The sequence below is a fragment of the Rissa tridactyla genome, chromosome 20 (assembly GCF_028500815.1).
Source record: "Rissa tridactyla isolate bRisTri1 chromosome 20, bRisTri1.patW.cur.20221130, whole genome shotgun sequence".
NCBI classification, from domain to species: Eukaryota; Metazoa; Chordata; class Aves; order Charadriiformes; family Laridae; genus Rissa; species Rissa tridactyla.
This window is the reverse complement of record NC_071485.1, coordinates 4,159,419-4,185,442: the sequence shown is the minus strand read 5'-3', so window position 1 is coordinate 4,185,442 and position 26,024 is coordinate 4,159,419. Positions and strand designations below refer to the sequence as shown.

General features: G+C 53.9%; 3 protein-coding genes across 17 annotated transcripts in view; 1 reads left to right on the top strand and 2 right to left on the bottom strand.

Annotated features, from left to right (window-relative positions):
- DDHD2 (DDHD domain containing 2) lies at positions 1-14,221 on the top strand. Of its 3 annotated transcripts, none has more exons than XM_054225081.1 (17): positions 1-59; positions 4,182-4,372; positions 5,230-5,319; positions 5,685-5,805; positions 6,859-6,948; positions 8,170-8,305; positions 8,790-8,998; positions 9,141-9,211; positions 9,405-9,524; positions 9,739-9,834; positions 10,280-10,408; positions 10,511-10,666; positions 10,747-10,849; positions 10,933-11,097; positions 11,555-11,717; positions 12,004-12,122; positions 12,666-12,805. In XM_054225081.1, exons 3-16 carry the CDS (start codon positions 5,239-5,241, stop codon positions 12,092-12,094), a joined length of 1,731 nt encoding a protein of 576 aa, XP_054081056.1. In that variant the 5' UTR covers positions 1-59; positions 4,182-4,372; positions 5,230-5,238; the 3' UTR covers positions 12,095-12,122; positions 12,666-12,805. The 3 variants fall into 3 exon arrangements, with proteins under 3 accessions (XP_054081056.1, XP_054081055.1, XP_054081054.1); XM_054225080.1 differs by lacking the exons at positions 1-59; positions 12,666-12,805 and adding exons at positions 2,538-2,918; positions 12,921-14,221; XM_054225079.1 differs by lacking the exon at positions 1-59 and adding an exon at positions 2,539-2,918.
- Positions 9,828-25,077, bottom strand: PLPP5 (phospholipid phosphatase 5). 6 transcript variants are annotated; one of them, XR_008469925.1, is made up of 10 exons: positions 19,235-19,317; positions 18,914-19,022; positions 17,418-17,508; positions 17,136-17,199; positions 16,452-16,576; positions 15,919-16,089; positions 14,536-14,694; positions 14,016-14,078; positions 12,689-12,774; positions 9,828-10,053 (listed from the first exon to the last, which is right to left on the bottom strand). XR_008469925.1 is itself a non-coding variant. In XM_054225090.1 (7 exons), exons 1-7 carry the CDS (start codon positions 19,297-19,299, stop codon positions 14,678-14,680), a joined length of 642 nt encoding a protein of 213 aa, XP_054081065.1. In that variant the 5' UTR covers positions 19,300-19,317; the 3' UTR covers positions 14,255-14,677. The 6 variants fall into 6 exon arrangements, 4 of the variants coding, with proteins under 4 accessions (XP_054081065.1, XP_054081064.1, XP_054081063.1 ...); XR_008469924.1 differs by lacking the exon at positions 9,828-10,053 and having other exon boundaries at positions 12,706-12,813; XM_054225090.1 differs by lacking the exons at positions 9,828-10,053; positions 12,689-12,774; positions 14,016-14,078 and having other exon boundaries at positions 14,255-14,694.
- Positions 20,240-26,024, bottom strand: part of NSD3 (nuclear receptor binding SET domain protein 3) — a 46,719-nt gene continuing 40,934 nt past the window's right edge. For 7 of the 8 annotated variants that reach the window (XM_054225071.1, XM_054225075.1, XM_054225073.1 and 4 more), the window contains one exon: positions 20,240-25,800. In XM_054225071.1, the coding sequence (XP_054081046.1) occupies positions 25,559-25,800 (242 nt within the window). In that variant the 3' untranslated portion in view covers positions 20,240-25,558. The remainder of the gene's footprint in view (positions 25,801-26,024) is intronic. The other variant, XR_008469922.1, reaches the window with a different exon arrangement.

Sequence of the window (26,024 nt, the reverse complement as noted above, 5' to 3'; positions counted from 1 at the left end):
CTGGGAGGAAGGAGGGAGGTGGGTTTCTTCTCTGGTGTTCTGGTGCTGAACCTATCGAGGTAATGTATTCCTTTACAATATTTCCTCTTCCGGAGTTTAATTCCCCGCATGTGGGAAGGACTTGGCAGAGGCTTATGTAAACTCTAGTGAAAAGCACAGGAAAGAACATCACAAAGTGGGCTGAAATGGCAGGTTATCATTTCAGCGGGGCTGGTTATTTGAACAGCTCTGTGAGAAGAGGCGGCTGCGGCCGACGTTTCTGCATCCCCGGGGCGGATGGTGGGTTCTGTGTGTTTCCCCCAAAGCTGAGCCGAGCCGAGGGCCGGGCTGTACCTTCCGCACCACTGCAGAACGCTCCCGCTGACGTAACCGCATCCGTCCCCGCCGTGTCCCCACCGCCTCCTGTCTCCTTCAAAGCAGGACCAAAGTGGGTCAGGCTTGGACAGCGATCTGAAAGGAGAGAGACGCTGCAGCAGAGGCGCGGGCAGGAGCTGTGACAGCACCGAGCTGGCGCGGGCCCTGCGCAGGCCAAGCTGCACCAACAAGGTTTGCAGCCATTTGCTTTACAGATGCAAAACTGAGGATTTTAGCACTTCTGGCCATTCAGTCTTCCCAGCCAGTAACTGCCGCGGTGGAGGTGAGCACAGGGATGACAATTACTGGCAACTGGTTTATCTTACACCATCCACCCACACCACACAGCCCCAAATTAGAAAGCATGTCTCTGTATTTATCACGAGGCTCGTCTCTGCAGAAACCAAACTCTTATTCCGGGGTTGCCCTGTCACTTCTACGAGCAGCATAAACCATCAGAAAAGGGTTTCTCAATCTCCACTGAGGCGAAACAGGCACATAAGGATTGAAAAACAAACACTAAATCAGCATCTCGTGGTTTCTGCTGTGGAGCACCCTATGCTCAAGTGTTTGTGTTGCACGTGGGAGGCAGCTGGCACAAAGGCACGTGCTTCCCGGCGATGCTGTGCCGACACCGCATGCCCCTGCCTGCCCGCATCCGGCTCAGGGGCGTAATGACCGTCCTGGACTCAAGACTTAGGCCAGAGAATCCTAATTAGCGCTGGCATCGCCTGCCTGCGATGGCTTTTGGGTGTGGATCCACCCGGGCCGCTGCCAGTCGCAAGGGCTGCGCAACCCTCCCGAGAGCTGCGGCCGCGGGCAGGGGCTGCAGGCAGGAGCTGTAGGCAGGATATGCAGGCAGGGGTTGCAGGCAGGACAGGATACAGGCAGCGCCATGGGCAGGGATACAGGCAGGACTGCAGGCAGGGAATATAAGCAGGATCACAGGCAGGATTACAAGCAGGGATACAGGCAGAACTGCGGGCAGGATGGCAGTCAGGATCGCAGGGAGGATTGCAGACAGGGTTGCAGGCAGGATGGTGGGCAGGATGGCAGGCAGGGGATATAGACAGGGATACAGGCAGGATGGTGGGCGGGCGATGCAGGCAGGATTGCAGGCAGGACTAGAGGTAGGAATAGAGTCAGGATGGCAGGCAGGGATGCAGGCAGGAATAGAGGCAGGGAATGCAGGCAGGCAGAGAATGCAGGCAGGAATAGAGGCAGGATGGCAGGCAGGGGATACAGGCAGGATTGGAGGCAGGACGGCAGGCCGGGATACAGGCAGGAATAGAGGCAGCACGGCAGGCAGGGATGCAGGCAGGGACACAGGCAGGACGGCAGGCAGGGATGCAGGCAGGAATAGAGGCAGGACGGCAGACAGGGATACAGGCAGGATTGGAGGCAGGACAGCAGGCACGGATACAGGCAGGAATAGAGGCAGGATTGGAGGCAGGATGGCAGGCAGGGATACAGGCAGGAATAGAGACAGGATTGGAGGCAGGATGGCAGGCAGGGACACAGGCAGGATTGGAGGCAGGACGGCAGGCAGGGATGCAGGCAGGGATGCAGGCAGGACGGCAGGCAGGGATGCAGGCAGGAATAGAGGCAGGACGGCAGAAAGGGATACAGGCAGGAACAGAGGCAGGACGGCAGGCCGGGATACAGGCAGGAATAGAGGCAGGACGGCAGGCAAGGATGCAGGCAGGACAGCAGGCAGGGATGCAGGCAGGACGGCAGGCAGGGATGCAGGCAGGATTGGAGGCAGGACGGCAGGCAGGGATGCAGGCAGGATTGAAGGCAGGACGGCAGGCAGGGATACAGGCAGGACTGGAGGCAGAATGGCAGGCAGGGATGCAGGCAGGATTGGTGGCAGGACGGCAGGCAGGGATACAGGCAGGATTGGAGGCAGGACGGCAGGCCGGGATACAGGCAGGAATAGAGGCAGGATGCAGGCAGGGATGCAGGCAGGACGGCAGGCAGGGATGCAGGCAGGACGGCAGGCAGGGATGCAGGCAGGGATGCAGGCCTCTCCGCGCCTGGCCCCGCCCGTGACGCCGCCGTGGGCCGGGCCGGCCGGGGACGCCGCCCCGGGCTGGGCGGTCGCCGGGGCCGGAGCGGGGCCTGCGCTGGCGGCCGGGCCGGGCCCAGAGCAGCCGCCGGAGGAGCCGCCGGGCAGTGGGGCCGCGAACCCACGGACCCGCGTGTGCCGAAGCGGCGGGGAGGGGAGGGGGCACCGCCGCGTCCGTCCCCCCGCGACCGCCGGCGCCGCTGCGGGGAGAGGGGGCATTTTCGGGGAGCGCCTTCCATTTGAGACGGAATAAGGATTTCCGAGCCGCTCGGAATCGGCCACCCGCGTCTCCCGCCGCCCCGGTGCGGGAGCATCATGTCCGCCCCGGAGCAGCAACAGGCGCAGCCGCCCCCGGAGCCCGGGGAGCCGGACCCCGCACACGGGTACGAGCCGGTGGCCCCGCACTGGTTCTACTGCAAGGTGACGGACGGCAGGGAGCGGTGGGTCCCCTTCAGCGCCCAGGACTCCGAGCGGCTGGAGGAGGCGCAGGGCTCAGGTAGGGGGAGAACACCCGTGGGCAGGGGCTGGGGCGTCGGGGACGGCAGATTGGACTCCATCCCCCTCCAGGGCCTGGGGGATTTCACAGCGGTGCCCGCCTTCAGCTCCCATCATTGCTATTTTTAAATTGCCCTTTGATTTTAAATACCCAGTCACTGCTCTTAAAATCGCTGTAAGGAACGGGCCTGTAAGGTCAACGGGGGAGCATCAGGTGTGTGCCCAGGGGAAGCGCTGTCTGGGTATCGGAGGGAAATTCCCTGGGCACATCCAGCTTCTGCCTGGGATGCCAAATTTTCCCTCGGGAATTTTAAATTTGGACTTTTTTTGGCAACGTGCCTACTCCTAGCACTGTAAAGGCATGAATAACTAAGCTGTTTGGGTGCATTGAATGGTCTGACCTCATTCATTTGACAGATGCTCTAAATTACGTATCACTGTACTGCACAGCACCCTGGTGGGTGTGGATGGGACAGTGTCAGCAGGATGTCAGAAATTCCGCTGGGGAGATTCCTCCCATGTGGATGCGCAGTGCTCTGCCTGCTCTGAGCAGCACCGCTGGCGATGAGACCCCGCCGTGCTGCCGAATACGGCCCGTCAGCACGACCCGCTGCCAGGACCGTGCTCGAAGCACTGCTGCTGCCGAAGGCGGCAGGCAGGGCTCCCGTTGCCCAAGGGTCACTCCGTCCTCCCTCTCCTGGGAAGCTCTGGATTCGAGGCCATCCCGCCAGTCCTCAGTGCCAGGACCTCAGCCAAGCCCAGCACAGCCTGGCACCGGGCGCTCCCCCGGCAGCCTGGCCAGCGGGCAGACCCAAAAGGCAGCAGAATTAACAGAATTTGAAGCCTGGATTGGGATCTGTGCAGTTTAGAGGGGAATGGCTGAGAGACCCGTAGACCCGCACCTCCACCATAAGCAATGCACTTCCCAGGGACACAAATTCATGTTTTACCATCTAAGTGAGGCAGAAAGAGTCCGTGTAAGCCTGTGCCTGAACTAGAGAGGAAGATGGTTGTAGCTTAATGCCTTCGTCTTACCTTCTGTCTCCAGGGCAAGTTTGACTTGGGGCATCTCTCCTAGGATGCCTGCCAACGTTGTTCTCCGTGCTTGGATACGGAGAACATTGGTGTCTGCTGCTGTTGCTTGTGCGTGCTGCCCACAGGAGATGCTCCAGTCTCAGCCCCGTGATCTGGCGTGGTACACAGCTTTCTGGTAGCGTGCCTTGCTGGTCCTCTCACGATTAATTTCAGGCCTTGGTTCCTGCAGGGAGAGACAAAGAAGATCTGGTTGTCCCAACGTCGGGGGGTAGGTACGATGTGCACCTGAAGAAGAGGCAGCGCGTTGCGGTGTACTGGGAGGAGGAGGTATCTGAAGTGCGTCGCTGCACCTGGTTTTACAAGGGAGACAAAGACAACAAGTATATTCCCTACTCAGAGACCTTCAGCGAAGAACTGGAGGTAAACACGCCTTTCCTGGTAGCTTCCATCTTGCCGAGAAGCATCTTGGCTTCTCATTGTCAAATACTGGCCCCGACGTCCCAAACTCCACAGGAGGCAACTGGCACCACGGTCACGGCTGAGGACACGAACTCAAAAGAGGCTTTGGCATGGGGTTTTTGCAGCTGATTAACAGAACTTTAACACTGCCACTGCCTCCCTGCCAGCCTGCTGGAACTAGGTGGCCTCCCCTTCCTCCCGCCCTTGCCCAGGCCCGTTGCCATCCTTCTGCTACGCGCTGAAGTGCCCGGGTGCTGTCGGCATGTCACGCAGCTCCGGCCTTGCTCGTAGCCTGGCTCTAGCAGCTTTGCGCTGTTTTGCGCTGTCTGCTGGGACTTCAGCGCGACTCTCCTTGTGAGAACCGGCCTCGCTGCGCTCACAGTTTCACCAAACCCAAGGGAACTGTGAATGTGGGAAAGAGGAACCATCACCAGGGGGACTCACTGAATGTAGACTTCAGTGGTCTGTACTGTTAATAGCTGGAGACTTGCTTTGGAAAGATATATATATATATATTTAAAAATATACATCTTTACAATCATCTGTATTCTAATGTACCAAAAAATACCCTTCTGAATTGACGGGGAAATCTGCTGCTGCTGCTGCTATTAAAACGGGGGCTTTCCTGGAAGCTCTCCAGCAGCTGATACTCGGATGACCCTGTTGTTCTCTCAGCGTGACCTGGCAGATTTCTCTGCCTCTTTCGCAAAATGTGTTGATAACAGATACCATAAAATGGGTGGGGAATATCCCAGGTGGTTGAATATTCATGGGAATACATTCAGCTGACTTACAGAGGGTGGGTTTTTTTTCCTTAGGAAGCTTACATGATTGCTGTGACCCTGGACGAGTGGAAGAAGAAACTGGAGTCCCCTAGCCGGGAAATCATTATCTTGCACAACCCAAAGGTAAGGAGGGCCTGGTGATCTTTGTGTTCCACCAGCAAGGACATCCCTTCAGTTCTCTTGAGGGCCTGGCTTTATGCTGTATTTTTTAACCATATCTGCTGAGAAATCAATTCCGTCCAAACAGCATTCCCCTCGCCTGCGGGCGCCCGAGCAGAGAGATGCCAGCAGAGAGTCTGCTTCGCACCTTAACGTTTCTTTACAAACACACCTTTCACTCTCTTTGTGCAAAGGGCTCGTACCAGCGCAGTTACACATCACGCTCTGGTACCACCCCGTACCGCCTACCAGCTCTTGTAGCAGAATTTCTCCCCCGCTTGGCCCCGGTATGCAGCGCAGCTTAATGACAGGCTCTTCTTGTTTACAAGCTGATGGTGCACTACCATCCGGTTGCCACCTCCGATGACTGGGGCTCAACTCCTACGGAACAAGGTCGACCTCGGACTGTGAAGAGAGGAGTAGAAAACATCGCTGCCGAGATCCCCAATGGTGAGCTCGCTTCTCCCTCCCTCCCACCCTGCCACAGCTACAGACTCTTTTCCAGCCTGTTTTCTCAAAAGGACTGACAGAAGCTTCCATGATCCTTTAAATGAGGGGCGTATCTAAAAGTTTCATGCCAAAAGGAATTGAATGGTTTTCAGAAACCTTCCTAGCACCAGAGAGCCCGCAGCGTAAATGAACGTGCAGAGGCGGCAGACGCATGGGGGAAGGCACGGCGCTTCCAGCCCCTGCGCTGAGACCAGCACTGTGGGAAGCTCTGCAGTGCCTGAAATAAACCCTCAGGTCTTGGCGTGGACATTTGTAAAGGAGAAGTTTGTTTCCGTGGTGGGGATACGGGGGTTTATCACTTGCCTACATGTAGGTGACTTTCTGGCGCACGTGCCCTCCCCATCCCTGAAGACGTGTTGGCTCTGTCCCCTCCCAGCTGTCCCCGAGCTCCCGTGACTTGTCCCCGTGGTGACACTCGGGACTTGTCCCCGTGGTGAGGACAGGCAGTTACTCCCATCTAACCCCTTCATTTTCCATGCCTGCACGCCTTCAGGAAAGTGCATATGCAAACTAAAGTGTGTGGGAAGCAGAGAACAAGACGTAACGTCACGTGGCACCTACCTGAGAGCTGCAGGGACGCGGTGGCCGGGTGGCTCAGCAGAGCAGGCTGGACACCGAGTCCTCTGGGCCTGCCCTCTCCTGTGCTGAATGTGCCCCGGGCCAGGTGGGTGTCACTGCGAGGGCCATCCGCCCCCGCCGAAGTGTGGATGGTGACAGAAGGGGGGACGAGCCGCTTTGCCTTCCTCTACTGTCCCCTTGATCCGGATCCATCCCGGCGCGGGCAGCTGAATTTAGCAGGGCAAACAAAGAAATGTGAGAAATCCCACTGCCCTTTAGGCACAAACCCGGGCGCTAACGCAAGGGTTTTTACCTGGCTGAGGTGAGGATGGGAGGCTCCGCTCTCTTGCGGAGTCTGTGGTTTCAGCGGGTCAGTTCCCCGTTAAGTGACGTCCTGCACAGGGCCCGTGCTCTGAACTCTTCTTTCCTCCTTAGGGGAGCCTCTGCAAATCGATCACCTGGTTTTCGTGGTGCACGGGATCGGCCCAGCATGCGACATTCGGTTCCGGAGCATCGTCCAGTGCGGTAGGTTTGGAGCCCGGCCAGGGTCCTCTTCCCACACGCCGCTTTTAGCGGAGCCAGTAAGCCCTCGTCTGCGCAGAGAATGTGAAACGCTGTCAAGAGAGCATTCCCACCACCCCACCACTCGCGCTGGCAAGCTGCACAGTCGAATTTGCTGACTGCAGTGGGGAGCGCGAGTGCAAGGCTCACTAACCCATTAAATCCTACCATCTGGAAAGGTCTGGGCAACCACTTCCCATCACTGTGTTCTGCTGCTGCTCAAAATAGTGAGTTTCCCAAATTGGATACAGATTTTCCAAGTAACTGTCTAAACCTGCTAAACTAATTAGTAACCTGCTCAGTCTATTGCTAGGGCTTAATCTCACTGGGTGAAGCCTAACTGCCAGCACCCCATCCGGCGGCCTCAGGAGCGATTTTGGACCAAAAGCAGCGATGCTGCTTCTGGCTGAGGAAATCCCCAAGCTGCGAATGCCTGGAGGTTAGGAGAGTGGGCGAGGGGGAATCACTGCTCTTACACACTCCTCTTAGCACCCACTGCCGATCAGTATCGGTGACGGGATGCTCAACCGAGTGACTCCGGCCTGACCTGTTCGTTATTGCTTGCTCAGAGCGCTTCAGTTCCCGGAGAGGTGATCACTGAAACTGCCTGGCAGCCCGACGTGATTTAACTTGTAGAAATAAAGGGAGCAGGGATTTTTCACAGCAGACTGTCTTTAGTTCCTATAAAATATACCTCTGCGTTACTGCAGCCTGTTCTTCTGTATGTTCATCTGATTAAACTGCTCTCAAGGCTGCCGACCACCTGAAATGAAGGGAATCAGCCTCTCTCCCTCAGAACTGAGTAATTTCAAGTTCATCTCCTCCCTCAGGATTCCCTTTCTAACATGTGCATCTTCGCAACAGATTTTTTTTTTTTTTTAATTCCCAAAAGCACCTTTCTTATCCCGACTGCTGTGTTAAAGCCCTGCCCATGTGGAAAGGAGGCTTGTTACAGCTGGGACAGCGAAATCCCGTAAACACACGTGTAAGGACATGGAGCCTTCCCCTGATCTTATAGTTAAAGATTGAAGGTCTTAGGGTAGCAGCAGCAGCAGCAGCAGCTTAAAGACCCTGGTGGGATTTCCCCTGGTAATGATCTTTTCTTTTATCTTATTAAGCGTTGTTGATGCAGCAGGCTGCTCTGTGGCCTGGTGCATCTCGGTAGGAGTTCACGCTCTTTTCCAGTGAACGACTTCAGGAGCGTTTCCCTGAGCATGCTGCAAGCGCACTTCAAGAAAGCCCAGGAGCAGCAGCAGATCGGCCGGGTGGAGTTCCTCCCTGTGAACTGGCACAGCTCCCTCCACTCCACCGGGGTGGATGTGTAAGTGTCCCCGACAGCCACCTCCTCCGGTGCCGGTGTCCGTGGGAACGGCACAGTGCACAGCCAGCCTCCTCCGGCGTAAACTCCACTTTTCCTGCCGGGCAAAGGGACAGCTGTGAGTGTTCAGGGCTGTGAGCACGCACGGGTGAGCAGGACAGAGGACTGTGGGCATCCACACCTTGCTAAAGGCCTCTGGAAGCTGAGCACCCCGTTTCTGCACTCAGGCGCTGCTCCACAGTGCCCGAGGAAGGGCAGAGGGCAGGCTGGGCTCCTGGGGAAGAAAGGCCAGGCTCCTTATTCCTGCCTGGAGTGTAAAAGCTGTGCTCTGCCTTCGGTCTCGGCATGAGCCGACGGTCTGATTACAATGTTATGTCCTTTGGGACGGTGGCAATCCTTCTCTGAACTTACACTTTGCTTTAGAAACGTGGCGGGGCTCACTGGCACCTCTAACTGCAGCTCCCTGTCTCCTCTTTTCCCCCCGTAGTGACCTGGAGCGAATCACTTTGCCGAGCATCAATCGCCTGCGTCACTTCATCAACGACACCATCCTGGACGTTTTCTTCTACAACAGCTCCACCTATTGCCAGACCATCGTGGACACGGTGGCGTCCGAAATGAACCGCCTCTACCAGCTCTTCCTGCAGAGGAACCCCCTCTTCAAAGGGGGGGTCTCCATTGCTGGGCACAGCTTGGGTAAGGGCGTCTCACCCGCGGGTCCCCTCAATGTCACCGTGCCGTGGGAGCAGGGAGGGTACTTTTGTCCCAGAAAGGAGACGGCGTGGGGCCTTTCCCCGATGAGATGCTGATGCTCTGTCTGCCCACCCCTGGTTTCTAGGGTCGCTGATTTTGTTTGATCTCCTGACGAACCAGAAGGCTGCTCCCGAGGAGGATGAGCACAGCGAGGAGGTACGTGCTCTCCGGTGGCATCTGGACCCCCCGGGTGCTCCTGCAGCGCTTGCCCCATGGGGGTGGCTGTGCCGGGGCAGCGCCGCACCAACCTCCTGCTTCTGCCGCTGCCTGGGGAAGGGGCAGAGACTCCAAAACGTACGGGAGAAAATAAGTGAGCAAAAAGCACAATCCCTGATGGCTCTTTTCACAGGGGTCCAGGGCAACCTCAAGCAACAGGGGTATTGAGGAAGTAAAAGAAATCCTGAAGAAGCTGCAGCTGTCCGAATATTGTGATGTTTTTGAGAAGGAGAAAATGGACAGGCAAGCACTGGTAAGGAGCTCTCCTGTTTTGCTGTCTCTTGTTTGTCTCCTCTTTGCTTTTCTTCCCACTCCTCCCACCCTGTGCACATCTTCCTGGTACTGACTCACCTGCACACGAAACGTCTCTGAGGAGTGCGGCAGGAACAGAATTACAGAGAACAGAAATACCTCCCCGCACACACCTCTCTGCTCCTGGACTCACACCTGGCTTGCTTATTTTCCAGTTCTTGTGCACAGAGAAGAACCTTAAAGAAATGGGAATTCCCTTAGGACCAAGAATGAAGATACTACATTACATCAGCTCCAAGATGGAGATGCAGGTTTGTCTTTCGCACAGCTTGTATTCAGCCAGGTCACATCCCGTTGCTCCCAGACAAGGACCACGTATGATCAGTCCCTGAGCACCCCGACCTCCTCATTCCCGGCCATCCTCGCTCGGGCGGCTCTCACAGGCTCGTGTTTGCTGTGGTGACAGAGCTGCTTGCTGCTCCCGAGTTACGCTGGTGTTACCCTGCTGCAGGATCACTTCATCCTGTGGCCTGTAAGGCAGATCACAGAGCAGGAGGACTAGTTAACAGTGGTAGAGACTGAAGTTAGTGATGGCAGCTAGAGAGGTGGTTGTCAGGAGTAGGACGATGCTGCTGAGACCATGGGATGCCGGGCAGTTCGCTGCCTCGTGTTCTTGCTCACGGGCAGGAGGACGGGCCGTGGTGTGGGCTCGCTGCAGCAGCTGCGATAGTGGTGTTTCCCGTCGTGTTGCTGCAGGACCAGAGCGCAGCAGGTCCCAGGCACAGCCGGGAGCACCGAGCAGAGCCTGGGTCCCCATCGCAGCACAACCCAGACAGCACAGACGATGGTGCGAATTGCCAGTACCGGGATGTTGGCTTAGGACAGGTAACTACCGAGCTCGGCACTGTGCTCTAACTACAACAATGAGGCGCTCGTAACCAGCATAGAGTTTGTCTCGTGAAACAAATCCGAATCTCCCTCTCCTAGGTCTCAGCAAACTATCCTCAGCTGAACTACAAGCCCACCATCTTCTTTGCTTTCGGGTCTCCCATTGGGATGTTTCTCACGGTGCGAGGAGTGAAGCGGATCAACCCAAACTACAGCCTGCCCACCTGCAAAGGCTTCTTCAACATCTTCCACCCTGTAGGTATAAGGCCCAGAGCCTTCCTGTGTGAAACGCGTGGATCACGAGCCCTGGCTCACTGTTCCCTTCCTCTGTACAGTTTGACCCGGTGGCCTACAGGATTGAGCCCATGATCGTCCCAGACCTGGAGTTTGAGCCCATGCTGCTGCCTCACCACAAGGGCAGGAAGAGAATGCACCTCGGTAAGGGAAGGGCAGCCCCTCTCCCCCAGCGCGGGGCAGCGGCTGCGGCCCCCAGCCCCACGCTGACCCCTCCTGCCTTTCAGAGCTGAAAGAAGGGCTGACACGCATGAGCGTGGACCTGAAGAACAACTTGCTGGGGTCCCTGCGGGTAGCCTGGCAGTCCTTCACGCGAGCCCCGCTGCCAGCCGTGGAGGGGGCGAGTACCGAGGCCGAAGGGGAGGCAGAGGCCGGCGCGGAGAAGCAGCCAGGTCGGTGGTGCGTGCGGGGCGATGGGGAGCCGTGATACAGCATCGCAGCCTGCCCACGTTGCAGCGTGCTGGGGCTCCCTGCAGCCACACTGGCGAGGTGCCCACACTGGCGTCAACCCCAGGGGTTGCCTTTGAGCTGCGGATGCACTTGGCTCTCCAAATGCCTTCCCCTGTCATTGCCTGAGGAAGGGGGAGAAGAAGCAAGCTGACCTCCTGGGGGTCTCGGCACACCCACACTGCTTTGTAAGCCTGCCAAGCCTGTCCCCCTTCTCTAGCTGTCTCTTGCTATGCTGTTTTACAAGAGTCGGAAAACCCTGGGGAGGAAGGACCAAGCACTTAAGCTGCCTCTCCTCTGCAAGAGCCTGCAGTGGGGCGAAGGGAGGGCAGGGTGATGCTGTTGCGTTTTCATGGCTGCTGGTGCCCCTTGGCTGAACCACAATGCTCTTTATTCCTCCAGAGACAAAGGCAGAAGAGCCCCCCGCAGCAGTGAAGGAAGAGGCCTCCCTCATTAACGTGGGGAGGCTGAACGGAGGGAATCGCATAGACTACGTGCTGCAGGAGAAGCCAATAGAGAGCTTTAACGAGTATTTATTTGCACTACAAGGGCATCTCTGCTATTGGTAAGCTTCTGCACAACTGTTAAAGCTTCAAATTCATGTCTGATGTAAGCAGAGTGCCATCGTTTTTAAAGCCAATGTAATAAGAAAAGCCTTAACTGAGTAAACAAGATATTCTCTTGCCTGTAACGCAGACATAGCAAGTGGGTAGGGACAGAGGAAGACCACTGTAGTTCTCCTTGCCTGGTACTGCCTGCATTTGCACCGTGTCTACCCCATAACCATCACGGATGTCCTGACAGCATGGAGGGAAGTGTCCCCCTCTAATTCCCTCGTTCTCCTCCTCCAGGGAGTCAGAAGACACCGTTCTGCTGGTTCTGAAGGAGATATACCAGACACAAGGCATTACACTGGATCAACCTTTGCCAGGAAGCCAGTGACCAACCTATGCTGTTCTGGCCATTTGATGTAAGTCACCCTGCTTACACCCGCCTTCCGAATTTCCTAGGGCACCTCAGAGGACATCTGGTCCATTTGAGGGAATAATATCCCTTATTTACGGCACTGTGTCTAAGGCAGGAGTCTGTGTCGGGCTTTTTCTTTGGCCCGTCAGCATGTTTGGCTTCTTTCCTCCCATCCTGTACACAAGCACTATTGGCCACGGGAGAGCTAATCAACTGCTGCTGCTGACAATAAGGGCAGCAGCAACTGTGCACGGTTATGATCTGTTCAGTCCACCAAGGGAACAACCAGATGTGCAGCCCATGCTTCAAGCCTCCCGGGCTAAACGTTTCTTATAGACAAGTAGCGAACCAGAGCGTGGACCCTGCGGGTCTTGCAGGGGTGCTCTCACCCTCTACTGCTCATTGCTGGCCAAGGGGAGACTGGGGTGAGGCGCATCCTTGGGTTTTCTGGCCCTCAAAGCCTTACGCTGGGTACAGGAGGCTGGGCTGGGTGGGTTCTGGTCTCTCCTAGTGCACCTATTCCTATGTTCTCCTTTTGCTTTCTTAGATCCAATTCAACCAAGCACTCACCAGGAAAGTCCAGATTTCTTCTCTGCCTTCCTCTCTCCTCTGCTGCCGTGTCCCCCGCATGCTGTTTCCCAAGTACTTGCTGCTACCTGGAGATAAGGATGATTTTCCTCCATTTTGGGTAGGGGCTGGGGGGAAATATATCAAAGGAAAAAACTTCTGCTCACACACACACACAGCACTTGCACTATGACTCCCTGTGGCAAGCTGTATTTTTAACCCTCCACCTTGTAAGCGATCACGCTGGCTCCTCTAGCACCGACACAGAGTAGCTGCCTGGGCGAGGAACCGCCACCGAGGGCCTGACCCTGCTCCTGGCACAGTGAGGAAACTCCCAGCTTGGGACCTTGAAGAATAAAAGCCTTAAACATGCAGCGTGGAGAGACCTATAGCAGCCTTGGCGAGCGAAGGAGATTGCTGACTTCTCCCTGCTGTAACAGAGCACCGGGCGCGAGGACTGCGGTCTTTGGGAGGGGAAGCGCAGGGCACCGGCATCTGCTGTGAAGCGAGCAGGAATGTGTCTACCAGCGACTCTCATCCCCTTGGACTGCTGCTGCATGGTTGGTGTGTGCACCCATGGGCTGTGCCAGGCAGGACTGTCCCGTAAAACAGCTGGTGAGAGCGGCATGTTTGTGCGTGCTTGACCCGGGCGCTCGTGCCTCCCTGCTGCAGTAGGTTGGTAGCGACTTCTCAGCATCCTCACCCAGCCCACGGCGGCCATAAACCACGGGCAACCCTGAAGCACTGCCTGCGTCTCGTGTAGGACCAAGCTAGTGCCCAGGTGTGACTAAACAGGAGGAAATTCACCTCCAGGTCAAGCTACAGCTCTGCTGGGGGAAAGCAGCTGCTCCTCAGCAGCATCCAGGCAATTTGGAGTTCTGGAGGGACAGCCCTCCTCTGCTCTGCAGGGGCGCGGAGCAGCACTGCCGTCCTGCTGCAGTGTGGCTTTCAGGGTGGCTGCGGGGATCTCACGCCAGCCAGGCTCCAGTCGTTCTTGGTTTTAAATACACAAATTGCAGCCGGAGCCCAGATCCATAGGGTCGGGACACTGTGTCCCAGTGACCCCACGAGCCCAGCTCCGCAGTCGCCTGGAGCCTGGGGGCAAGGCAGAGGCTTCATGGTGTGTAAGGTCGTTGCTGTGACAGCCTTGGGAAGAGCCAAACCACTTTCCCTCCCGCTGACTTTTGCCCTGCATGGGGTAAGGAGCCTTTTTTTCCACAGCCTGTTTGTTTGTCCTCCGTTGTACTGCATTATTTGCACTATCTGAAAGGTTTTGTTTGCAGCCTACATCCCTCCTCCCATCCCGAAGGAACAGAAGCTGTTCTTTTACCTGACTGCAGGAACAGACACGCTGCTCAGTCGGCGCCTGAACTACTGATTGCTAAAGCGTCTCCTACAAGAGTAGGAAAAGGAACAGTCTTAACACGGGACACTCTAATGATCAGCTTTTTAAGTTATGCACTTTGTTAAAAAAACAAAAAGAAAGAAGTTAAATACATTTTAAATGTTATTTAATGTCTTTTCCAGTAAAAGCCAAAATAAATAAGTAGATGACTGTGGTGTGTGCCTGTTTGGGGGGAGAGGGAGGGAGGGGGTTGAATAATTCCCATGTGCACTATTATAGGGAAAATTAAAGCTATTTCTGTAACTTCTATTGAAGTTGCAGGGTCGTAGAGGGCTTATATGGCGCAAACTGAACATGATGGGGTCGCGTTTTCATTACTGTTGTGTCCTGAGCTTGGCAGAGGCACATGTGCCTCGCTCCGCTACAGCCTCACCTTTGCATGTACATACACTTGATCAAAAATACAAGTATCTATGGAGGAGACGAGTGACAAATAATTACTTACAACAGTCCTGCCACACGGCTGCCCCTTGGATTTCTCAGCAGCGCCCTACCCTTCCATTGTCTGAGAAAACAAACCGCAGTGTAGGGAAACAAGCAGCTGTGAAGGGATGCTTTCAGACACCACTGCGTTTTCTGTCATCTCTTTACAACCACATTAAAGCTGCAAGGAAAGAGACACAAAATAAACACCCACCTGGAAACCCCTGCAGACACACCGAAGGAAACGGCTTGTACAGCATAAACCCAGTCCTTGAAGTAAAGTTTTCAGTAGCACAGCTCATTAAAAAAAATTAAACTTTATTGGGCAAATTAGAAAAAAATCAAGGCTAGCACAATAATACAAATAATGATCATGCTAGTTTCATTTTCCCTCTCCTCCATTTAATCCACGGTTAAAGACTGCAACCTTGCGCTCATTACTCCGAATTAGCTCAGCTGTGATTGAAAAGACAGACTTAAGCCCCGTGCCGGGAGCAGGTCCTGCACTTCATTTCGACACACACTTCCCATGAGAAGGGACAGGACAGCTCGGCTGGAATGAAGGGAGGTGACCGATGGTGCTTTCTGGCCTGGACACAAGAAGACCCCACCGGACGGGGCACACCAGATTGTCACATTTTTCCAGTTCTTGCTTCAGGACCTTTCGTACCCGGGCTGTCCTCCTGCAGGGCTGCACACCAAGTGCCTCCTTTGCTTCACAGCAGGCCCAAAAGGAGGGATGCCTACAAAATTCAGCTAAATGAAGCAACACAGGCCCCTGAGCAGGAAAACTTAGCAGCCCTGCAGAGAACGCCTGCTTGGGTTTCGCGTTCATCCTCATTTGAGCCACTTTTCGTAGACCAACCTCCCCAAGGCCTTCCCCTGCCTGAGCCCTCAGGGAGCAGCAGGAAAGGTGCCGGCAGGACAGAGCCCATCACTATATATCCAGGTGAAAGCTGGAAGCTGCAGGCTTCTCTTGGTGCGCTGGCAGTTGTTTGGATTTGTACAGAAACGGTTTGTGGCACATGGAGTCCACCAGAGGAGGGTAATACTGCCTGTAGCAGAGGTACGCAAGCACAAAGCCGATCGCTGAGCCAACCAACACATCTGTGGGCAGAGGAGAGTTAACTTCCCTTTACCTTCCCAAGCTCCACAATCGAATTCCCCAGCAGGCATTTTTTCACTCTGCTCAGGGCTGAGCTCTTGGCCGTAAAACTAAGCTTGGCATATATTTCAAAAACAAAAAGAAAGGCATCATCACCTTGCAGGCAGCAAGGAGGAGTAATCCAAAAAGCCAAGTTGCCAGCGTGGGCTCTGAGCACCTCTGCAGCAGCACAGACCGCCCCCATCGCTCAGGGCACCTGATTGTGGCCCCGTCCACAGACAGACACCAACCCTGACCCACCTTGCCAGTGGTGTTTGTAGTCGCAGGTGCGGGACACGGCGATGAGGGTGGCGAGGAACAGCGGGAGCAGGAAGGCGCAGAGCCGCAGAGCTCTGCTTCCCCGGCCAGGAGCGAAGCAGCGCAGCTTCCCGGCGATGTAGAAGGCAGAGAAGGCGAGACCAGCAAAGGCAACTGAAAGAGAAGCGTGTCACTTCAGGGCTTCGGGCTCTCACCCTTCACCCTCTCCCCTGCTGCAGTTGAAAGGCTGCAAGAGAACGTCTGTCCTGCCCATGCAAGCCAAGGGAAGCACCAGCTCATGAGTGATGGAGGAGCCGCAGAAGCTGGTACTTGGTGAGCATCCCTCCTCCCAGGAGCTACAGAAGCTTCACATTATGTTTGTCACGCCACTGTTTTGCAGAGGGAAAGCTGAGGCCCCCAAACAGGCCAATACATGTAGCCAAAGCCGCGGGGTGCATGAAAGCAAACACAAGGGCTTCTGCTCCCCATGGTTCGCTGTCCCGGGCTGCAGTGGGTAGGGGACATGGAAAACTTACATGAAGCATGTCCGCTGGGGAAGCTTTTGCGTCCCTCAGTCACTATGCCAGGGTCGCCTGTGCACACCAGCTCCGCGTTCGCTCGTCCATCGGGGAAGCATCGATAGAAGAAGTCTGGCCGTGGCCTAGGGCAAAGAACAAGGCACATAGCCCTCGGGCGTGCAGCGCTCCCAGCACGGTGCTCAGGAGTCATCCGGGCCCCCAGCCCTCCCACAGAGCACCCACACCCGAATGCAGTCGCCAGCCACCTCGCACAGCTCCCTCCATCCTGCAAAGGGCCGGCAGCGCGACCCAGGCTGCAAGAAACGCAAATCTGAGCATCCTGCGGGCACACCAGAGCAAACATCTCCAGCTGCAGCTTGGCACAGGGAACTTCTTGCCACCCCGACCACGTGGCCGCGGGAGATGAAACCGTCCCATCCGCTCCCTGTACGCGTGCCAAAGCGCTCCTCCCTGGCGCAGGCCTGAGCGAGCCCATTTAAATGATGCCTTGAGACAGCAGGTCCCTGACAGTGTTTGTTCTAATATTTAATTGTCTTTACAGCTAGAAAAAACATGTTCCTTCCAGGCTGAGTATGTACAACTTCAGCTCCTGGCTCTTGCTCCTGCTATTGCAGCTCCACCATGGCGCAGACCTGCCTCCCCTCCCCGCACGGCGCAGCTCGGAGTGAGCCAGTTTCTCACCTGCCCACAATGAGCTTCAGGGCATTGGTGAAAACCCCGTTCAGGGCAAGAGCAAGGCTGGCAGCTAGGAGAGAGCAGAGAGGTCAGGTCAGCACCGTCCCCACCTGAATGTGCAGCCCGGAGGCACATTCAGTGCTCAAACTTCAGCTGGAGCCACACAGCTCAGCTTTGACACCCCCGACACAAGACTTGTGCCCCAGCAAGAGCAAAGGACTCGTGTGCGAGACCCCCGGCCCACAGCCGCGTGGGGGCTGCAGCTCCCCGGGGTAAGCAGGAGCTCACCGAGGCAGGCTTCCCGCGTGTCTTCTCGGTCAGCGTTCATGAACACCCTTGCCAGGACAATGAGCAATAAGGGAGACAGAAATGCGATGAACTGCCACGAAATGAGAAGACAGTTAGGCGTCTTGTTAACAAAGCAGATTTAAGCGCTCTCGCCAGAACACAACAGCAATTGCTCACAGAGATGATACACCATCCTTCCCCAAAGCCAAGCAGCGACCTGTGCTCTCCAAACACTACGCTTTTACTGGAATGCAAAACTGCCCCCAGCTGTGTTTGCAGCAAACCCTGACTAACCCTGCACCCCCCAGAGCATGGCTATTCCTCCTGTCTGCCATCCAACGGCAGCGCTTCACATACAAAAGCCCACAGACTGCTGGACGCTGCCTGTACCAAAGTGTGAGGAAAAAAAACCAGGCAGCAAAAATAACGCAGTGCACTAAAAAGCCCCTCTCTGCATCCCACTCCTCCCTGTGCTTCACAGGCTGAGCGGCGCAGCGGAGCCTTCCCTCCTCTGAGAGACGCCCAGCACATCCTCAGCTCTCAGATAGCACCTCTGGCACAAGAGCGCGGCTTCGGCTGGCTCCGTGTCCCTCCTGCAGGTTTCCCTCCCCGGCACCAGCCGTGGCACCCTGCTGTCCCCAACCCCGCACGCACAAGGATTAGCAATTTGTCAGTGGCACCCCTGCCGCCTGTCAGCAAAAAACGCAGGAGCCGCTGATGCAGAGAAAACCAGTTATCGCTCACAACATCTCCGTGGCGATTTCAGCTGCAGGATTTCACCCCGGGGGAGCTCCACGGTGGGTCTGACAGGCTCCCGAGGAGGCTGCCATCCCCTGCACGTCTGGCACACGTCCTGCCTTCCGCCGCCAAATCCAAACGCTACACCAGGGTTTTGTCCTTTAATGCCTAGTGCCCACCCCTTGCAGAAAATCACCAGGACGATTTGCCAAGAAAGCGGGTGCTTGCCCAAGCCTGGAGCCAAAGGTCTCACCCAAAGAGCCCTGCTTCAGAGTCAGGGACCCCCCCCTTTAGCCGAATATCGCCCACGTGAAATCCAGCACTTACAGTTTTACATTAAACCCTTTTAACAGAGCCTAGAGAAAACACCTTCATAATCAAATTATAATAAAGCTTTGCTGAAAATAGCTGCTTTAAGCAAAACATTCCCTGCTAGCGAGATAGGTGCTATAGTCCATGATTATAGCCATCTTGAAATGGACTTGAAACTGATCACAACAACAGTGAAAGGTCCTCACTAGCTCTAACAAACTTAGCTACAATCCCAAAGGCAACCCCCGATGGTAAAGCTTAAAAAGATGACAAAAATTGACTGTAGATGTTGTCTTGTTTGCAGTAATATACTGCACCTTCAGTAACACGCATTAAGAACTACAGGTATCTGCAACACAAGTCGTTTAGCTAGCGGCTTTGCTTTAAAAGCAGAGTTTATAATTAGAGAAAAATGTAAGTAAAACACAGGGAGCGGCCGAACTTACAAACATGGGCACCGTGGGTACGTGATCCACCTCTACGTACGGGTTTTTATAAAGCCACATCTCCTCGGGCTGCACCACGCGCTGAAACGGAGGCACAAACTCCATGATCCTGGAGAAGGGGGGGGGGGATAAAAAAATAAAAAAAAAATCACATTTTGGGCAGAACACACCCACAACCGGCCATTCGGGGCGCTCGGCCCCTCCCGAGGCACCGGAGGGGCCGCGGGGCCGGGGCGAGGGAGGGCTGGGCCACCCGAGGAGGGTGCTGGCCCGCCGACCCCGAGGCCGGGCGAGCTCCGGCGCCGCCCCGCTCGCCCTCACCCGAAGGCGGCCAGCAGCAAGGCCCGCACCGCCGCCTCGCCCGCCAGCTCCCCCGCCCGACGCATGGCCGCCCGCCCCGCCGACATGGCGGCGCCGCCGCCCGCCCCGGGGCGGAGCGGCCTGGCCCGGCCTTTCCCCGCCCCGGGCAGGGTCCCCCGCGAGGGTCTCGGCTCCCGCGGCGGGAAGAGGGAGCAGCGCGGCCGCTACCGTTAAAGCGCGTCCCTCAGCGCCGCGTCTGCGCGGCTCTCAGCCACCCCCGGGGATGGCGGCTCCACCGCGGCCTGGGCAGCGCGTTCCAGTGCTCGAGAGCCTGTTCCGTGGAGAAATTTCTCCTAATATCCATCCTAAACCTCCCCTGGCGTGACGTGACGCTGTTCCTTGGGAGAAGAGATCGACGGCCCCTGGCTACCCCCTCCTTTGAGGGAGCTGTGGAGAGCGAGAAGGTCTCCCCTCAGCCTCCTCCAGGCTGAACACCCCCAGCTCCCTCAGCTGCCTCTCAGAAGTTCTCCATCCCCTTCTCCTTGTGCTCCAGGCCCCCCACCAGCCCCGTGTCCCTTCTCTGGACACACTCCAGCACCTCAAGGTCTTTCTTGTCATGAGGGACCCAAACCCAAGCACATTATTTGAGGTGAAACCTCACCCGTGCTGAGTACAGGGGGACAATTGCTGCCCTGGTGCTGCTGGCCGCACTGTTCCTGATACAGGCCAGGATGCTGGCGGCCTTCTTGGCCACCCGGGCAAGCCCCGGACCTTTTCCACCGAGGCAGCTCTCCGGCCGCGCTTCCCCAAGCCTGTGGTGTCCATGGGGCTGGTGTGACCCAGGTGCAGGACCCCACACTTGGCCATGTTGCACCTCATACCATTGACCTCAGCCCGTGGCTCCAGCCTGTCCCGATCCCTCTGTAGATCCCTCCGACCCTCCATGAGACCGACTCTCCCGCCCAATGCAGTGTCACACCGCGGGTGACAGCCCGGTGCTCGGCTGGCGAGACGCAGGGAGAAGCCTTTTCGTCGTTGGAACATTCAGAACGATTTATTGAAGTCAACCTCAAGCAAAAGTTCAAATCAGTGGAATGTCATTAAAAACCTTTCCAAATTAATCCTCACGGAAGCAAAAACACATCTGAATTCCAAAGTATTTGTAAAATAAAAAAGGCGACATCTCAGTAAATATAATGTACAAAAATTATATGTTCCTACCATCACAGACATTCAGTAAGAAGCTAAAATATTACAGGCAATTCTAGATACACTATAACTAGTTGACGGTAAGCTATCTATGTACAGGTTAACCAAGCTTTACAGGTTTCACACTATGCAAGAGAACATAGGCCGAACAACAAAACCCCCAAAATATCGTATATCTCAAAGTCTATGCGGCAACATCAAGTCATAATACAGTAATGCCCCAGTGGAACATCGCCAGGGAAAGGTAACACTACTTCGTTAGTGTCAAGAGCTTCTAGTCAACTTCCAAAAACTCTTAAGATATCGACTTCAGTGAATATTGATGCTTTGCTATTAAAGACTCGAGTGATTTCGTTAAAATAACATTTCACAGAATCTACAAAGTTTGTTACAGATAAACAAAGTCTACAGAAATAACGACTCTACAAAGGTCATCCGTACAGATAGAGAGTACATGGGAATGGAAACGGAATCTGCAGGTATCTGTGTTGTGCAACATCGCTCGCGTCTCCCACAGCCCCCCCGGAGCCCCCGCCCCCCTCTCCACCAGCCCAAATGCCACCGGAGCACCTTGTTGTCTGTGGCAACGCCATCGGCTTGATTGAAAAGGAAAAGTGACACCAGAAATGAGATAGAGCCCCACCAGTGAATAGGAAACGCTTTTTTCCTCCGGTCCGTTCCTGCCCCAGACGCGGGTGGGAAGGGGCCGGTGCCCGGCGGTGCGGGGAGGCCCGGGGAGGGCCACCATGGCCACCTCCCGGCGCTGGCAGGGACGGGGCGAGGAGAGGCAGCTCCCTTCTCTCCGTGCACAACCCCCGGGCAGCCAGTGCCACGCGAGGAACAGGGGATGAGTGAATGGCTTTGGCAAATTCATACGCGTTTTCCCTTTTTGATTTCACATTAATTACAGAAGTCTCCCATGCAGAGCACAGACAGAGTTTCAGCTTAACAACTCCCCTCTCTCCAGAGCGGTGAGACAGCCCCTCACAGGGGTAACAACACCTGAGCTCCTCACTCAGGAACAGAATATAATAGGAAACAGCTTTTTTTTTTTTTTTGCCTTTTTTTTTTTTTTTTCCTCAGAACAACATTGTGAATACATCCAAAGTGTAGGAGTGTATCGTAAGTGCAAATGTTTTTGCTACACAAAGATAAACAGCAGGGGAAAGCTGATGAGGAACGGAAGGCAAACGGGCAGCGTCCCCCCCGGGCTGCCGTCTCTCACGCAACACCCCCCGTGGGGACGCACACAACCCAGACGGCGCTTGGGAACGCTCGCCGTTTGCCAGAGACTCACTGTACAGCGGGAGCGGAAAGTAACTTCAGGGACGTCAAAGACATTGTCAATGTAGTATACAAAAAAAAAAAGTTATGTATAAATAAAAAAAAAAAGCTGTAAAAGGAACCGCAGAGCTTCAAGTACATTAAACCCTGAATTCAATGAGGCAGAGGTTTCAATGTTAAAGTGACTACTTCGTACCAGCGTTGGACATCCCCCCTCCCACCCTCCTCCCCCGCCCCACCCACATAGTTCTGTAAAGTTTCCATATATACAGATTTTATGCTCATTGTTAATTACGTCTAGTAATTGTGTCTTTCCCATACTATCCTGAAATTAAGATACAAGAAGTTTTTTAGAAGAAAGGCCAAAATGAAACATTCCAGCCCTATTACTCCATTTTAACAGATTCTCTAAGACCATGGTGGTGACCAGAGAAGGTAATTTGCCCACAAAATTGCCTTTAACGTTATCCTTCCTGAGCTGCAAACGCCTTCAACAGTCTGTCGACAGGCCAAGCCTATAGCGCCGAGCCGAAAGCTACAATAACTAACGCTCGCCCCGCGTCTGCGAGAAGGGCAGTGACCAGCCCCTGCACCGCTGGCCACGGCCTGCAGAGCCTCTGCGCTGTGCTAAGGTGTGACCAGAGAGGAAAAGCTCCGGTAAACAACAAAATCCGGTAACTTTGCAGCGCAGCCCCGACACAAGAGCACCCGGCCGACAGCGCTGGAGCCAGGCCTTCGCCAGAAGCACGGCGCTATGGCAAAAAATTAAAGCGAAAGTAAGGGAAAAGCACGAGGGTGCGTTCCGGTAAGGAACAACTGACAGTCCTCAACACCAGAATTTCCCAACCAAAATCACCAGCAGCTCTGTGGATTTCTTCCAGGCCTCAGCGTGAAACCACCAAAATACCCAATGTTAATTATCTCATTTTAGAGACCACACAAATTTAATTCAGCGGCTGACTCGCCCTCTGCTGATGCCAAATAATCAAAGCAGCTGTTCAATCTTTTCCTTACAAAGGAATTGCATTATCGTTACTCAGTTTGCAAAGAAATAGTTAAAATGTGTATTTTAACATTTTGTGTTTGGCATAAAGAACAAACCCCCTAGAGTTACCAAGATACTTTGAATTAGGTATTTTCTTATCTAAGAACGTTAAAGTTTTTTGAAAGATTCACCTTCTCTCCAATAGCGTGAAATCCAGTTCAGACTCTGTTCATAAGTCGGACAAGCTTATAAACCAATCTGTTTTCCCTTTAAAGTCCAAGCCCAGCTGTTGGCTATTATTAATCTTTTTTTTTTTTTTTTGGTGGAAAAAAGGAGCACCTGTAAGAAGTTTGAAAACAAAGTTAACCAAGACATCAAGCGGCATGGCACAGGAGTAGCAGCAGGCCTCAATTCACAGCATTTTACAAGTTTTTAAGCCTTCTTTGAACCTCCACGTGTTCTGTGACACTCGGCGCCCCGGCACGTCCCAGCAGCAGGTCCCGTGCGGTGACCGAGGGTGGTGGCCCTCGCCTGCTCCCTGGTGAGGGTCCCGGTGCTGCCACACCGTCCCCTCCCGCCAGCGCGTCCCATGGACACCGCATGGAAAAGCAGGGAGGTGCACTCGCACCGCGGCAGTTCTGCAAAATTCAGACCGCTCGCAGAGAAAATCATTTGAACATCACCAAGCCTAATAAATAATATAAAGTAAACACATCGGGCCTTACAGACACGGTAGCAAGAGCTACGTTTGGAATTTCTGAAAAGGTTCAACACCCCCAGTAAGAGCTTAAAAAGAGACATTTATCACACAAAATGTTAAGAAAAATAAAATCCTTTTTGTAAATTTTTTTTTGTAAAAAATACCAAAATACAGCACTGCTTTCAAGCAAGAGTAGTGTTTCAGACATTCACTGCAGTACGGACCACGAGATGAAGTGCTTTAGAGATCCCAGGAGCCCCCTGTACCACGCAGCGACCCAGGAGACCCGCAGAGCCGTCCCGAGTCTGGAGGAAAGGCGTCTGCAGGCGTTCGCAAGATGAACTGCCAGATCAGTTCCATGGCACAGCGGCTGCTTAAAGAGATTGTAGTGTATTTTGTAATTGTACAATTGCACGCAAAAAAATTCCCCCCGTACATAAATTTGAGGACACCAGCCAGAGGCAAGACGTGTTCTAAAATCCCACGTGTACTTTTTCAGCCTACTATTTTCTTGAACTGAGAAGTCGCCACGTTCCCGTAGGTTTATGTGAGCAGTTTTTCAGAGACAAGGTTCTTAATTCTTAATTCAAAGACTTAATTTAGCCAGATGCCAGCGACACTTGATATTAATTATGTTCATTCGTGACTGTTTTCAATAGCCATTAGCAAAAAGCCAGCAGGAAGTCAGCTAATTTCAGCGTACAAGTCAAAAGTACACTCTAACTGCACCAGGGCAGGGGGAGAGGCAGAGTGTAAGACGCAGGGCCAGGGGAGGCGGCTCAGCACAGCCTAACTTCAGCCTGGGGAAACTGGAACCCCCAGGCTCCTTGCACAGGAATGGAGGAGGACAGGTTTTCGAAAGAAAGTCTGGAGCAGGAGCCTGCCTAAGCCACTTCAAAAGCCTCACTGAAGGAGCCCGTCTCTCTGCTGACGAACAGAAGAAATCCAAGAGAGAACCGTCTCATGAGGCTGAAGCTGGCTGCTGTGAATACGGCCCCATTCCCCAGACACAGAAAATACCCTGTTCATTGAAGAAGTGCTGAGATTTTTCTTAGCTCCATTAACAATGAAGATTAAAGTTAGAAGATCTCTCTCAGCAAAAAAATCTAAGCATTCAATCAAAACAAATATGCACATGGGTCGGATTCCTTCAGCGCTCAAATTTCTTTTGAAGCTAACGGGAGTCTGAGAAGGTGGCAACAAAGAATCCCAGTCATATAATTGCCATAAAACAAGCGCAGACTTGGCAGGTGACAAATACACAGGCACAGAACAATCCTCCACCTAAAGAGCTCAATGGCAGAGCTCCCGCTGCCATCTGAGTGAGCTGCAGTACGGGCCCGAGCCGGGCAGCTCTCCTAACTACAAAGGTTTTCCACATGAGGTGGGATAAAGAAATGACCACTGTGCAATTAAGCTCCCTCTGAATTTCCACCTGCCTGCAAACGTGGATTACAGCTCTCGAGCAAGGAACTAGGATTTCTGCCCTCCTTAAACAATACCAGATCTCGTGTTACAAGCACTTCCAAGAAGTCATACACCTGATTTCTCATAGGAAACGCCTTACATTAATATTCATACGTTAACATGATACATAACCTACCTTCTCAAAATGCCTTTAAAAATCAGTACTGGAATGGAGGCATTTCGGGGTCACCTGGTCCGAAACCCACATCTGTCCTTATGGCATCTCAGTGTTACACAGAGTGGGGAGGCTTTATTCTTTTCATAAACTAGACATAAAAGTTATGTTGGCTTTGCTATTTTGTTTTTAAAGACACGTTGACTGATCAGAAACAGATCTTCAACACCCTTTAAAAATTAAATAAATAAATATGTTGCTATGCTTTGCTTTCTACACTCAAAGAACATATTTTAAACAGAATATTCTTTTCACTGTCAAAAGGTCTACATTTTTCTTTGAAGGCCAAGACGTTTCTGGTTTCCGACAGTAAGAGCTGCTGTAGCACATTCAAGGGTAAAAGAAAGACCAAACAATAAAAAACAAACACCACTGCCTGCTTCTGCTTGCTAAGATTAAATGGTCCCGTTCCCAGTTCGCACACGACGGCTCCGATGACAAAGACTGAATGTGTCGTAGCAGTCTCTTCAAGTTCATCGCCCGTTTGCCCCTCTTCGCCCCTCCCTTGTTTGTTTTTAACCAAATTCACTCCTTTGCTTCTTCTACAGGATTCTGTGGTTCCAATTTGCACTTTATCTTGCTCCAGTACTCAGGTGCCACGGGAGATTTGGGGTCATGTGCGGAGCAGCAGAGACGGCCATCCAACGCTGATGCCACCAGGGCTCCCTTCTCGTGATCTTTGCAGAAGGAATGAGGGCAAAACTCACAGAAGGAAACTGCAGGATTGCTACAGACGTCACACTGATGCCACGGACATTCCCACTTTCCTGGGGATGGGAGGGGAAGGGAGGAGAGAGAGACAGGAAGCTGAAATTAGTGCATTTCGGGGACAGCACTGGCCTTTAACCCTTACTCCTTGTTGCAATTGTTCACATGAGTGCAAAGAAAGTTCAGAAAAATCAGCTCTTACTGTAGTCGCTACTTCTGCTTCTCATTTACGAGAATCTGACTGGAAACAGTTCCCAGTCATTTTGCATTTTTTGGGCCTCAC